Genomic DNA, 15260 nt, shown 5'->3' with positions numbered 1-15260 from the left:
TTCAAGTAATCTTATCAAGTATTACCCGTGTCATAATCCTTTGTATTTCGGTGTAGGTAATTAAAAATCCAGTGAGTATCTGCATCTTTTTAGGGTTCCGTAGCCAAATGGCAAAAAACGGAACCCTTATAGATTCGTCATGTCTGTCTGTCTGTCTGTCTGTCTGTCTGTCTGTCCGTCTGTCCGTCTGTCCGTCTGTCCGTCTGTCTGTCCGTCCGTATGTCACAGCCACTTTTCTCCGAAACTATAAGAACTATACTGTTGAAACTAGGTAAGTAGATGTATTTTGTGAACCGCATTAAGATTTTCACACAAAAATAGAAAAAAAACAATAAATTTTTGGGGTTCCCCATACTTCGAACTGAAACTCAAAAATTTTTTTTTCATCAAACCCATACGTGTGGGGTATCTATGGATAGGTCTTCAAAAATGATATTGAGGTTTCTAATATCATTTTTTTCTAAACTGAATAGTTTGCGCGAGAGACACTTCCAAAGTGGTAAAATGTGTGTCCCCCCCCCTGTAACTTCTAAAATAAGAGAATGATAAAACTAAAAAAAATATATGATGTACATTACCATGTAAACTTCCACCGAAAATTGGTTTGAACGAGATCTAGTAAGTAGTTTTTTTTTATACGTCTTAAATCGCCTAAATACGGAACCCTTCATGGGCGAGTCCGACTCGCACTTGGCCGCTTTTTTTAAGTAAATAAAGTGGTATATTTAAAAGTTGAATTGGTATTTTTGACATTAATATAGGTAATCAACAAATAACAAACAACAGTCAACATTCATTCGCTCTTAATTACCTATATACAAGATTAATCCTTATAAGTGGAAACTTATTATTAATCAATTTACAGAACTGCGTTATGCAATTAATAACAGACATAAGGATGGTTTTTGAGAGCTCTCGATCTTTGGAAATATCTCATCATCATCACGCGTGGCTCATGACAGCCTGTTTTGAATATCTGTAATTATTAGTCAAACTTCTAATTACGTAGCATTATAAAAATGATAATGATATAGGCATAATATGTATAAGCAAACTTTGATACATATTTCAATGACCTAGCTGAAATTAACTGTTTTCTTTAGAGGGGACCTCGCTATTACAGACTTAAGGTATGTTACACCAACCAAAAATGGAGTAACTATCTACATGACTTTATTAATTATCACGAGTTGCCTAAATAATTTGCGTGCCAATAATAAAAACAAATTAGTTTGTAATTTATTCTGGTTACGGAATAATCAAATTAGCCACACAATATTTATTTAATTATATGGTTGGATAGGTAGGTACATCACAAGTTATGTTTTGAAGTAAATTACTATTTGTTTTTGTCATTTCGGCCAAGGCGCGCCTTGAAAACCATAATCTAATACCTTTAAACGACCAATTCTTGTTTATTTATTTATTTATATATATATACATATTTCGGGGATCTCGGAAACGGCTCTAACGATTTCGATGAAATTTGCTATACGGGGGTTTTCGGGGGCGAAAAATCGATCTAGCTAGGTCTTATCTCTGGGAAAACGCGCATTTTCGAGTTTTTATATGTTTTCCGAGCGAAGCTCGGTCACCCAGATGTTTATTATTTATCAGACGAAAGCTAGCTTAACTCTTGTTGTTGAAGTAAATCGCACTTATTCATCCTCTCTCTCTTATTATATAATCGCTGTCACGATTGCAGTAAACGCATTTTAAAATATCCAAACGACAGTTTAAATCACAGTTAAAGTGAGCTTAGTACTGTACTTTAGGTTGTATTTTGCTCTCTTATTTTCGACTGTTCGACCACTTAAATTATAGTGAGGAATATTATTACTGCATTTTAATTAGTAATTATCCTGAAAATACAATAACATTTCAAACACAGTACAAATATTTTAGAACATTTATATTGTACTGCATTTTAAACAGTTTTTGGCGTAAGTATTAACTTCCCTTTACTAGTTAATTTAGAATTATCGTGACACCTTTACTGTATTTTAATCAATAAAGTCTCAAAATTCACAGCAGACAACTTTATTACGGCAGTTTAAATAGTTAGTTTTACGTCAATAATTTACCAAATTCTTCTGATTTACTGTACATGGATGATTCGATTTTTATATGTTCCCATTGTCATAATCGCACGTGGACTATACACATGTATGCGTCCTGACATGGTGGTCCAAGATCAAGAAAAAACAAAAAATCGCAAAAGTAGCACGTACTGTTGTTTAAGTACTGCACGGCAGCATTGCAGTATAGTTATTAAGTTTTTATTTGTCGGATCATTTTTTTTTCTTTGTATGAAATGCATGCTGTGTTTACCTTTAAGTGATTGTTGCACTTAGAATATCACTAAAAATGCTTGTATGTATTCTTTCTTTCTGTGCTAGTGTAAACAGTTGTTGGTGAACCAAATAAATTAAATAAATAAAAATAATTGCTTAAAATACTCTCAGCGCATTGTATTGTAGGCACTAATAGAGTGAGAAGCACTAGCACTGCAAGTAAAGCCTAATCAATATCAAATCAAATTGACGTTTTTGAAGTTCATATGCTTTGATATATTTATGTTTGCGCCATCAGAGCCACAATGGATTGGAGGTTCAGCGGTGATTTTCAAACTAAGTTATAAAGGCACTTATATTAATGGTCACGTTAACCTTCTTCGTCTTCTTGCTCTGTAACAAAATAACAATAACAATAGGTATCTAATACAACAATATAACAATATCTTTATTTAACAATAAAAGTTTAACAGAAGCACATTGCAGTAAACTGTTATTAATAAAGATCCAATACGATTGTTACGCACTTTTGCCTAGTAAACTACTAACTAAAAAATGTGTGCCATATAAATAAATTTGAAATCAGACAATTGGCCAGAAAGCTTTGTATTTCGACTCTGTAATTAGGGTGTTCACTTACGGACAGGAAATTGGTTAACACACTTAAGGTTCAAATTAATTTGGTTGTTTAATACTTGCGCTATAAAATGTTCAATGTAAAATACACCCGATGGCGACATTTGATAATTTGGCACTGATAAATAGTAATATATAAGTGTATATTAAATTGAAGTTAAATACTTACGGTATATGCCTTTGTCTTCTAGGCAGGGTTGGTGTTACCTCTACACACAACACGATGAATTTGCTGCTGCACGGGTGCCTGAAATTACAATGACAATAAATAAGTTATTTCACATTGCACATAATTTTTATTATTATTTATTTGGGCCCGCTACTTTGTCCACGTAGGTATATGTTTTTAAGCTCTAGTTCCTTTCTCCAGTTATACTCATACACTGACTTGTATATAAACAGGCATATGATATGATTCCTGGTTCCTGGCATATAAGCGGTAGGCTTTTCGCCCAGCGATTTTGAAAAGCGCGTTATTGCGTGATTGGGGAAAAACATCCAAACATACTTACTTATATAAATGAAATGAAATGAAATTTATTATTCAAAACATACAGTTATAGGTCACTACATAATGGGATTATTTTACATTTGGTATATTTAATAAATACTTAATTATATTAATTATACTATGATGATAGTACAAAGGTAAAATTTGAACGGAAAGGAGTAGAATGTTACCCACCAACTTTAATGTTAATCAGGCTAAGAGCTTAATATTCTTCAACAATGACCATATAAACGTGGTAGAAAAAGTATAATGAGTAATTTATATACAGTCACCACACGAGATTGTTACGCCATTTAGGGTCCTAGCTAAATTGGTTGTTCCGGTTGCTTACGCTATGGAACGTCCAATTTAGCTGGAACCGTAAATTGCGTAACAATCACGGAGCGTCACTGTATATATTAAACTTACAGTTCTCTCTCCAGCAATCTATTTTTGGCAAGCGTTGACGCAGTCCCAAAATGTTTAGGGCTTTCGCTCATCCAGTCTAGGCAGTTGGCCTTCTGGCCCACTTCTAGTGTGCTAGAGCCATGCCACAGTTTATGTTCAGGCCTAAAACATTAAAATGTATTGTTATACAAACGCCATGTTTTTGATTTTTTTGGGCTTAATATTTACATTGATATAAGAAAGACGCTCATAGACATTGATATAGTATAAAGAACTGGATACCCAATCAGCCGCCAAAAATGGCCCCACAAAAGTGATGTCAAAACAGATCATGCATTACTTTTTCGTTTAGTCTTGTTTGAAACGCTCAAATGTGAAGTTGTCAACAATTACGAAATGTGCCGTTAAAATATGTAAAAATAACAATGATAAAACAAGGAAAAAGGATGGAATGTATTTCTTTCGGTTAGTTCTTTGGATAGCATTACATAATTTATGTAATCTGGTGGTAATTTTATGGTTTTGAATAAATTAATTTTTTAGTACCAAAGAAGGGATGTCAAGGAACAAAATTCTATCGAGTCGATGTGAGGTCAATATTTTTTTATATTTTTATATGGAATTCATTAGAAATAATATTATGTTTAAATTGAAGATTTCCAAGAAAACCTATGCGACGTGCAAAGTGGACTGCTATTTAATTATAGCAAGAGATAGGGGTGATGCAGTTTTAAAAAAGGCAAAACGGCACTTGTGTGTTTGGCCCATTTCCCTGTTTCCGACATATACACCACCAATAAGGGCTTATATCGACTAACTGTAAATGCTAAACCTGTCGGAACACAATGACAACCACAGGATTTTTTTTTATAAAGTATAGGTAGACTTTATAAAAAAAATCCAATCAGTATCTAAATGTCCCCGTGCACCCGTGCTATGAGTAAATGTAGATCTTAAATACACAGCTATTTAATAAGTAGAATTTATTTCAAGGAAATTAGTATTTAAAGACGTATACTTACGAATTAAAAATTTAATTTGTTTGAATTTGAACCACGAATTAATTTTATTTGAGCTCCCGATTAAATTAAATTTGTTTTATTTATTACTTCAATTTTAATATTTTCCTGTACAGTAATACATATTAAAGTGTACCAAAGTGACTCCATTCGTTCATTATTCTCGTTTGACGTTGTTTGACGTAAATAAGTTACGTTTAGTGCCATCGGACTAAATTTTTTAACAGTGTTGGTACTTATGTTTGCAAATTTGACACTTAATGCTTACGACATTAAGCTCTTTTCTGTACGAAACATTTATCTTGACTCAAAATTTACGTAAGCGTTTTTATCATCAATGCAAATGGTGCGAAACGTCATTGGGATCCACATTTCTTGACGTTTTTGTTCTGCTTTGTGTGTCTATTTCTTTTATATTAAGTCAGTGCTCATAGATAATGTCCAGAAGAATACGTCAGTTTATAATGATTAATTATATATAGATACTTAGTATTTTGTAGAAAATCAATTTATTACAAAACAAACAAATATACCTAGTCAGTTAGAGTGAATACAATGAATCCACTCCAAAATCCCCTTCCACTTTGCTCTTTGGATAAATATCAACATAATGGAAATATTTTTACACAATATCTGATACATATATTTTACTATGGCTATGCTCCCTTGTTTAGATTGTTTATAATGTTAATAATAAATTATTATACGAGTTAGGAATAAACACAAATTGCAATTTTTTTTTTGTAGGTTTCTAACGCTTATAAATTATAATAATAAAAACTCTTGATCTTTTCAGTTAATTTAACCTTTACGCATCTCACAGAAATAAATGAGAAAATATGTCCATAATTATCTACATATTTTAAAACTTTCTTCTACTAATTTGTAGGTAAGTACACTTACCAGTTTGAATCAATGAATATACTCTTCCCATTGAACCCAAAGATGTTTGCTGTCGAAGAAATGTGACCCAGGTCATAAAACATGTCTTTCCACGTGTTAAAAAGCACGTCACCAAATAAGTTTCCTACTGGCAGTTCATGATATTTTTTATTTACAAGATTCTCTAAGCCACCATCCCTGGAAGAGAGTAAATATACTCGTATTATATTATTCTTGAACATTACGAAACAAAATATATATTTAACTAAAGTTGCATATGGCAATCCAACTGTTCGGATCGAGGTGCGTAAGTTTGGATTTAAGGATGACTCACGATAGAACGGTTCGGGATCACGTGAAGTTTTCTAAAGAAAACTGAAGTGTCGGATGCCTGAACATTCATCATTTATCCTTACCTAAAATCGAGTAAAGGCTCAAACTGACCGCTGATATTGTGTCTTTGAGCCTGCCTTCCGCAGTCATTTGCTATCGCGTAGAAACTAAAACTTGAATTCGTCTCACTTAACATTCTACCCGTGTATGGTCTGTTTAACGCTATTAGACGGATCTGAAATAAAATCAGTTCGTAATTATTGTTAAAGTTTAATGATAAACATGTTGTGAATTTCGAGTGATGAGAAATGTTACGGGTCTGGTAAATAAAGCTGATAATCCCCAACGCTATGTGAATCGACAATTGTGCTAAATATCATTTCTATTTTTACTTGTTAGCTATTTATTTGCGTATGAAAACTGTCACCTCCAAGCATGCCCACTTTTACGTTTAGAGGTCATAAATATCATATCAGTAATGTAATACATATATGTACAGTCGCCATCAGATAAATCGGAGCGGCCAAGGTGTTCACAATATCTGAACACGCACTCAACGCTCTGACAATAGAGGCGTGTTCAGATATTGTGAGCGCCTGAGCCGCTCCGATAATTCTGATGGCGACTGACCTACTTCATAATAACGTCACAATAAACACGTCAAACACAACAATGTTACTTAGGCGATCGGGGAAAGCGGTGTTGTATGCAGGTGCAGATGGTCTTGAATATTTACTATTCTCTAATGTCACGATTATATTTTTACAATTGTCCCTCCCATTGTAAGTATTAGGTATCATACTAACGTAATTTGTTTTTAAACGCCTTGGTGGTCGAGATCTCAACCTCGGAGGTCTGTCGGTGCTTGCGACAATGTTGTTTGCCCTCGGGGATCCCGTCGTTACTGCAGGATCATGCCGCGGTGGTCGAGTGGTTGTCGATGAGGACTGGACGTTCCATATGGAACCCATCTGGAAAATAGGTAAAATCAATATTAAAGTTAGAAATGTAACAAAAATGATGTCGATTGTCAAGAAAACTCATTTTTAAAGTGTTATGCCTTTCTGGCGTTAATTTTTGTAACAAAAAAACTATTAATACCTATTACCATTGAGGACGATTTGTACTTTTTAGTCTTGTTATGAAACAGTTATGAATCTGTCAGCTTTCTGGTTGAATAAATATGACTGTTGACAACCTGACAGACCATATCCATAACCATGCCATAACAAGATATAACAGTTAATATCTGGTCCCAAAATGTTAAATATTAAAACCAACTAATAGTTAATTAATTAAAAATTTAACATTTCAACATGTTATTCCAGATTAACGTTGCTTCTTTCTAAAAAGAAATGTTAACAAAGTGCCTTGAGCGCTCATTAGGGATTCGCATAATCATAACGAAACATTGAATTAACAAAGGATATATTCTTATAAAGGAAACGAAAAATATACCCGGACATATTGCCACCCGTTTTGGACCCGTAAAAGAAGAATTTCCTCTTGTAAAACGAAGGCTAAGGTTCCTAGAGGCGTGCTTTCGGTTCTCTGTAACAAAAAAAAAACAACTTTATAGAGTTTTTGATACTTTATTATATTTACACATACTCGCGGTTTCGAGATAATTGGCTCTCCCATACCTATTAAATTAGTATGGTATGATAACGCAACAGCTTATTTCAGTTATGTCAATGTGTACAAATTAAAATGTAGAAGGAAACTGAGTAGTGCTTCCACCAAGGGACCAAGCCTGTGGTATTGGTGATGACATAACTTCTTTGTGAGTTCTTCATACTTATATATTTTGTAGTCGTTTGGATGAACAATTGACAGTTACAAATGTTACAATGACTTACTTTTATTAATGCTGTCCGGCTTTTGTAAACCACTGTGGAAGCTGTGTAGAAGTCGTCTTCTCCGACTGAAAAATATATTTATACAAAAATACATATTATATATTTTTATCAAGCCAGGTCGGTACCTTGTCTATATAATTTTAAAGATATGTAGTTCTAAAAATATTGAATACAATATAATTTTTATTGTGAATCTAAGTACTCAGAGAGTTGGTTTTCAAAAACGAATAAACGGATAAAATAAAATAAACGGCGTCCATGATAATTCCGGGCTCATTTTAATAAGACATACAAAAAAACTACATGGAACTGGACCATAATTTTATTTGATATACCAACAGCAAAAATGTTACTCACTGTCATAATAAATAGAATTTAGTGTTTCCGCTGGTCCACCCAATGGTCCAGTCATAGTCAATCCAGGGGACCCAGGTAGGCCAGGTTCGCCAGGAGGACCTGGAGGGCCAGGAGGTCCAGAAGGTCCAACAGGTACAGGAATAGCAGTGTGATTGGAGACTGCACCCGGGGGTCCAGGTGGGCCAATTGGTCCCGTGAGCCCAATCTGACCTCTTTCGCCTTTTTCACCTTTCAGCTGGGAAAACTGTTAAATTTGTATTTTTAAACGATATAGGTACCGGGATAGCCTGTAACACGTGCAAAAAATTAAACTGTAGGTTGTACTCCTTAAACTGACCAACATTTTGTTCAGTGACTTAAAAAAATATATGAAGACTTTAGATTATTATTTTTCATACAAAATAAATATTAGCTTCAATGTACGCCATTATCATTGTGATTGACGTTGCTTGTCACGCTTTAAACATAAGAAAATTCGCAATGCATTGCGTCTTAGAATAAACTTGAAAGTGTATTATAAATTAAAACACAAGTTATTTAAAAAATGTTGATCAGTATGAGGAGTACAGCCTATAGTTAATTTTTTTGCTCGTATTACAGGCCACACCCGGTATAAGGCACGGGTTAGTAGCATGCGACCCAGCATTTACTTCTTAAAAAATACGATATCTTACCAATGCCAAGTCAACAGGTTGAGTTCTTTCCCCTTTCTCTCCTTTTTCTCCGGTCGACCCTTTTTTACCTTCAACGCCTTTGTGCCCCTAATAGAAAGCGAGTAAATCAAGTTAACATTACATTAATAAAAATCTATTGTAGAAGCATATTACTTCAAGGGAAATATAATATTATTACGTAGGTAAGCAAAATGTTTCAGTTGAATAACGAATGAACGAGTTGGTATATTTTTTTTAAATACACTATGACAGCGAAACTTAGATTGTGTTTAGTTTTAATTGTCTTATTTATGTTGAATGTTATTTATAAACGCGCTGCATACGCTCCTTTAGTTGTACAAAAGGCACATTTTTATCACTAGGTAGAGTCTAGCTAATGAAAGTTGAGCCTGAGATTTATTTAAAACTTTTTATATGGCAACTTTTTTTCCTATCAAATAAGCTGTCAGTTTCAAGCTGTCATTTAATTTCATAGTAATTTTATTGCCAGGTGCGGTTTTTATTGAAATTCCCGCGTTATCTCAGGCTCAACTTTCATATTTTTTTTAGTTTTATCATTCTCTTATTTTAGAAGTTAGGGGGGGGGACACACATTTTACCACTTTGGAAGTGTCTCTCGCGCAAACTATTCAGTTTAGAAAAAAATGATATTAGGAACCTCAATATCATTTTTGAAGACCTATCCATAGATACCCCACACGTATGGGTTTGATGAAAAAAAAAATTTTGAGTTTCAGTTCGAAGTATGGGGAACCCCAAAAATTAATTGTTTCTTTTCTATTTTTGTGTGAAAATCTTAATGTGGTTCACAGAATACATCTACTTACCAAGTTTCAACAGTATAGTTCTTATAGTTTCGGAGAAAAGTGGCTGTGACATACGGACGGACAGACAGACGGACAGACAGACGGACAGACAGACATGACGAATCTATAAGGGTTCCGTTTTTTGCCATTTGGCTACGGAACCCTAAAAATACCTTATCTTATATAATCAAAACAGACTGATGGATGCTTACTATAGGTCCCGGAGGTCCAGTATTTCCTTTATCTCCTTTAGTTCCATTTTGTCCCGTCGTACCTTGTTCGCCTTTAGGACCAGGATCTCCTTTTGGGCCCGCCTTTCCGGGGTGGCCATGCGATCCTTTATCACCCTTAAATATTAATACAAAAATAAAAGATGGATAGTTTGCTAGGTGTAAGAAATGCTTGGCTGACATTCTCTTTATTTAAGTTTGTTTCCTATGTGAATAAGAGAATTTAATATTTATTTCTAATAAAATGTTATGCTATGATAGTAAACATACTGTTTAAAATTGTGTTTGTTCTCATGCTAGTTTATAAGCTGTAATTATACAAATTTTTATGATAAAAAGATTATTGACTAATAAAATTACGACTAGTAATTTTTTACTTACTTTACAAATCACAGGTAAAGTAACGAATTTTAATGAATTTCATTGTCATATGAAAATTTCAAGGATTGGAAGAACTATCAACTATCGACCATGGAAAATAGTCACTAACCTTAGTTAATGTAACGGCAGCAGCAGGAGTGTTTCCGGGTGGTCCAGGTTCTCCACGGTCCCCTTTATGACCTCTTGGTCCAGGTGGTCCATGCTCCCCTTTTGATCCCTGTGGACCTTGCTCTCCCGGTGTTCCGTCTCGGCCATCTTTACCATCATTTCCCGGTAGTCCATTTATCCCATCATCCCCCCTGTCACCCTGAAATATTGAAAAAAAAAAAAATTTTTTTTTAGTTCAGAATATTATTTTTTATATAAATTTTCACACCACAAAGTACCAAAAAGTAGTAGTACTTACCTTGACACCATATTCTCCTTTCTCTCCCTTTGGTCCTCTCAATAAATCGGAAATTTCAGCCTCTGAAAATAAAAATAAATTATAGAACCTTCCTAAACTAAACACCTATAAGAAAACAATGTGAAATCACTTGAAATCATGCTAAAAAATAAAGGATAAAAGAAAATAATGCTATTAAGATAAAAAAGGGCCTCGTTGAGTTGCTTCCAACCGAAAAATTATACAACGACTTATTTCTACATCTAGTCGGGGGATCAATATTCAATCGGCCTCTTTCTACCCTACATGGTCTGTAAAGGACGCAGCTACAGCAGAGCTTTGGACGTTTGTTCATTAAGTAATGCCAATTCGACAGGCCAGAGGGATGGAATCTTTGAGGGCAAATAAAAGAAAAATGAAGGGAAATCAATTGGCTAACGTTATTACTTGTACGTGATCTGGTTTGATTGATAGAGATAAATAAATGTGTAGTTATTTGTAGACTTCGTCAAATAAAGCCTTTTTTCATTATTGTAATATTCTTTTTAAAAATACTTTTGCTAGTATTTTAGTTTGAAAAAAAAAACTGTCAAATTCAACTTTGCACTAAGGTCAGTGTGAGGAAGACGGCATATAAGATCGTCATAAGGCAAGAACTCTAATATGTATCTCGCTCAGGCAGTCAGAAAGTAAGAGTTTCCCCTTTTGATTTACCGACCTTTTGTGAATGGAGTATGTGTACAAACGCAAAAGTTGGTTGGTTTTTAATAATTCATGTAGTTTAAGAATATTGTACGCCTTAAAGGCAGGTTATAATGGACATTAAGTATTTTAGAACATCTGTATTACCTACATATAACTCACAATAAAGAAATTGAAATTGAAATTGGAAGTGACGAAAGAGCTTCTAGACGCTCTAACTTGATAAACATGTCTTCCCCCTATTCACTTTAGTCTATTGTGTAAAAAATGTTATCAATTATCAATTCTTTTCAGTAGTGAGTTCAGTTCAGGCCCTTCTCCGAAGTCCGAACGCAGCTCGTAGAACACTGAGTGGCCGGTCATGCGTTCCGGGATTGAGGACTATCATTGTTATGGATTTGTTTACATTTCGTTGCCTAAGTTATTTCTTCGACCCAATCTATGCGCTGGTTGTTACAACACACACTTCATAAAAATTTTGACTCTACTTACCATTTATTTCTAAAAATAATACTCTAAAGCATCTGTATTTTTGTATTTACGGTTAAAGATTCTTTATTCTCATAAGAATTACAAATTCACTTACATGAGAACATTATAAACTAAAATACATTTTCAAGTTAAACTAACAGTGCAGTTACTAATAAAAACATATGTAGGTAAGTTGACAATCGGCATGCAAACTAGTTCTGTTGCTGTGCGGCGGCGCATCGTCGAGTGCTCAGCGATAAGGAGCTAGAGTAAACATTAACGTATAACGTATTGGATGCGGCATCGGTATAGGCCTAGCGTTTAGCTGTGTATTTTCCCTCAGAGTCCCATTAACAAAATCACTCGATAAACTGTGTCGTAAAAAATAATATCTACTATGAAAACTCCCACCACATTTTAGTATGTACATAGGTAAATAGTTTATATTTCAATAGATATTGCTAATCCCTCACATCTAATAAGGAGCATCCTAGACAAAGCTCAAAAATGTGATTAATTCGGTAGTCTACTTACAGCTCTGTACTTCAGATTTTTAAATAAATTATGTCGAGGTTGGGTTCTGGTAGGAACGTGGTGTATAAATACTTACTCTCTTTAGGATCTATCTCTTCTGTTAACAATGATGTTAATTTAGCTGGCATGCCAGCCAGACCGGGCAGACCAATGAGTCCAGTATCGCCTGTAATAAATCAATCTTATATTATTTAATATTCAATATTTCGAATTAAAGTAAAACGAAAATATAATATTGATTTCTTCTCGGGACCGTACTTGAATACTCGATAATAAAAAAACTTATCATAACTCATGTTAACCTTTTTGTCCGTTATGGCCGGGTAGCCCTTCACTTCCAGGTGTGCCTGGAGCCCCGTCTCTTCCATCTTCACCGGGTTCTCCTCTTTCTCCCTTTGTTCCCTATGAAAGGAATAAAAAGAATAAGAACTGTTAAAAAGGTTAATTGACATACATTATAACCCTTCATGGCATATATCAATGAAATTATTGAAAATAGAAACACCGTCCTTCTATTAAGCGAGTCCATGGACGTAGGCAGGTACAGGCAGGAGCACAAATTTTACATACAATGCATGCCCCTCTGTGAGTTTAAGCATCGCTTGTCCTTCTATCAATACGCACAATTGCGAAATAATAGTTATTTGTACAACAAGAGATCAAAGTTTGATATTTCTTCGAGTGCTTATTTTGAGTCCCGTGCAAGCGAAAGATGCTATACTAATTTAGAATCTTGAGCGTAGTAAGGGACTCAAAAGCGCACGAGATGTAAATAACTTTGATCTCGTGTAGTTCACAAAACTTTTCACCTCAGCAGTGAGAACATATTAGAGAACCCGAAAAATGTATTCCTTCTTCATCACTTACCTATTCACTCATGTTTTCTTAAGATATACCAACAATTAAGTTTTCACCTCAGCAGCTCGAACAAGTGTACTTTGCTACTTAAAAACAGTGAGCAAATTCGCATTTTGCTCCCTGAGTGAGCAAAATCGCATTTTGCTCATTTTCTCTCACTCAGTGAGCAAAATGCGATTTTGCTCACTGTTTTTAAGTAGCAAAGTACCCTTGTTCGAGCTGCTGAGGTGAAAAAACAATTTTATCATGTTACCTGATCACCTTTGTCTCCTTTGGTACCAGTTTCTCCTTTTGCGCCCCTTTCTCCTTCCAGTCCTCTAAGACCTGGGGGACCAATTGGTCCAGGTGGACCTCTTTCGCCTGGTATGGCTACTTCATTTTTCTCTTCTGTTCCCTGTCAATAGGCGTTCTAACATTTAATGTTTCTAAGAATATAACAACTTACGTAACTATACAAAAAAAATTGTAAAAATAATAATAAATTTGGTAACTACGGAAATTTTATCTTTTTTATGTGATTATTCTACTGATAAATAAAGCAGCCTCAGTATTTGCGTGTCTAAATTAAACCAGAACAATGTATCACCTTCATGATAGTACAAACTCCCGGGGGTCCCTGCGGCCCTGGTGGCCCAACTGGTCCCAGTTCTCCTCTCTTGCCTGGTTCACCATCTCGTCCTGGAGATCCGGCTCTTCCTGGACTGCCATCTTCACCTCTTGGTCCTGCGTGTCCAGTGTGCCCTCTTGGTCCAGGCTCACCCGGTGCACCCTGGAATATTTATTATTTCTCGATACTTACATTTAATCATCATTAGCTTTGCGCATTGTCGGCGCAGCAAGTTTATTTCTTCCATGCCCCTCTGTTGGGCGTCATCTCACCATTCACTTGCTTTCTTATTATCTCTCATACAAACTGTCAAATTTTTTGCATTTGTCATTTTAGACAAAATTTATATTAAAATCAATGTGAGTTTAAGAAGTACCTATATTTGCATATATTGTTGTCAGAAGAACAACAACAATCAGGTAAGAAGTAAGAGACGCTGTCAGAGAAATATGTAAAACTATTTATTAAGTCAGTGAATGAAGGCTTGGTGGTTCCCTCCTTATGAATATTTCTACATTTCTATACATACAATCATGCACCGAGCTGCGATTTATTTCATGAGTGCCTAAGCAATACTTGGTCATTTTTGTAAGTATGTACTATTTTTTCTATGACTTAAATTAAATTAAACATGTATTATAACTTTTGGAATTGATTACTCAATAACAAAATATTACCATTAGATTTGGGAAAGGGGACATGTGCGGAAAGAGAAGAGTCGTAAAATGTATGGGGCTCAATACATCCCACGACTCTTATCTTTCCACACAGACTCTAAACAATATATGAAAAAAGGTAATGATAAAGCTTTTTTACCCGTGGGCCAGCTAGTCCAGTTTCCCCTTGGTCACCCTGTGGCCCCGGAGTTCCTGGTGGTCCTCTCATCTCAGGCATGGACGCAAGCAAGCTAGATATGGTCGACTCGGAGCATTCACATTTCTGCAAATATTTCGTAATTATACACAAACCTACCTAGTACCGTAAGCGCAATAAGGCTTGTATTGTGGGTACTAAACGAGGATATATATATAATAGATTAGATATATTTAAATACTAAAATACATGAAAATCATCTATCTCAGGAATAAATATTTGTGATGAGCACACAAATAAATGCCCTTACCAGGATTTAAACCCGGACCCCCTGCTTCGTGGGCAGGGTTACTACCGACACACACATCTGTACATAATATTCCAAGATTTTCGTGTTTATTAAAAAAAAAAACTTACACCAATTTCTCCTGATGATCCTGGTACAAAATCGGGGCCTTCTATATCTTCGTCCTAGTAATCCAAAAAAAAATGAATCGTTGTAAAATTATTCTACATTTTAA

General features: G+C 34.8%; 1 protein-coding gene across 2 annotated transcripts in view; it reads right to left on the bottom strand.

The window, feature by feature from the left end:
* Positions 1-2631: 2631 nt before the first annotated feature.
* The window catches only part of LOC134652063 (collagen alpha-1(XVIII) chain-like), a 106321-nt gene continuing 93692 nt past the window's right edge, over positions 2632-15260 (bottom strand). For both annotated transcript variants that reach the window (XM_063507213.1, XM_063507214.1), the window contains 19 exons: positions 15157-15210; positions 14743-14865; positions 13906-14088; positions 13573-13713; positions 12764-12863; positions 12538-12627; positions 10776-10837; positions 10479-10676; positions 9971-10105; positions 8953-9039; positions 8279-8513; positions 7922-7986; positions 7521-7613; positions 6869-7033; positions 6146-6297; positions 5751-5927; positions 3850-3990; positions 3100-3177; positions 2632-2687 (listed from right to left, as the gene is read on the bottom strand). In XM_063507213.1, the coding sequence (XP_063363283.1) occupies positions 2660-2687; positions 3100-3177; positions 3850-3990; positions 5751-5927; positions 6146-6297; positions 6869-7033; positions 7521-7613; positions 7922-7986; positions 8279-8513; positions 8953-9039; positions 9971-10105; positions 10479-10676; positions 10776-10837; positions 12538-12627; positions 12764-12863; positions 13573-13713; positions 13906-14088; positions 14743-14865; positions 15157-15210 (2307 nt within the window). In that variant the 3' untranslated portion in view covers positions 2632-2659. The remainder of the gene's footprint in view (positions 2688-3099; positions 3178-3849; positions 3991-5750; positions 5928-6145; positions 6298-6868; positions 7034-7520; positions 7614-7921; positions 7987-8278; positions 8514-8952; positions 9040-9970; positions 10106-10478; positions 10677-10775; positions 10838-12537; positions 12628-12763; positions 12864-13572; positions 13714-13905; positions 14089-14742; positions 14866-15156; positions 15211-15260) is intronic.

This window comes from Cydia amplana, chromosome 11 (genome assembly GCF_948474715.1).
Source record: "Cydia amplana chromosome 11, ilCydAmpl1.1, whole genome shotgun sequence".
NCBI classification, from domain to species: domain Eukaryota; kingdom Metazoa; phylum Arthropoda; class Insecta; order Lepidoptera; family Tortricidae; genus Cydia; species Cydia amplana.
The sequence above is the reverse complement of the archived record's forward strand: the minus strand, read 5'-3'. Positions and strand labels throughout refer to the sequence as shown.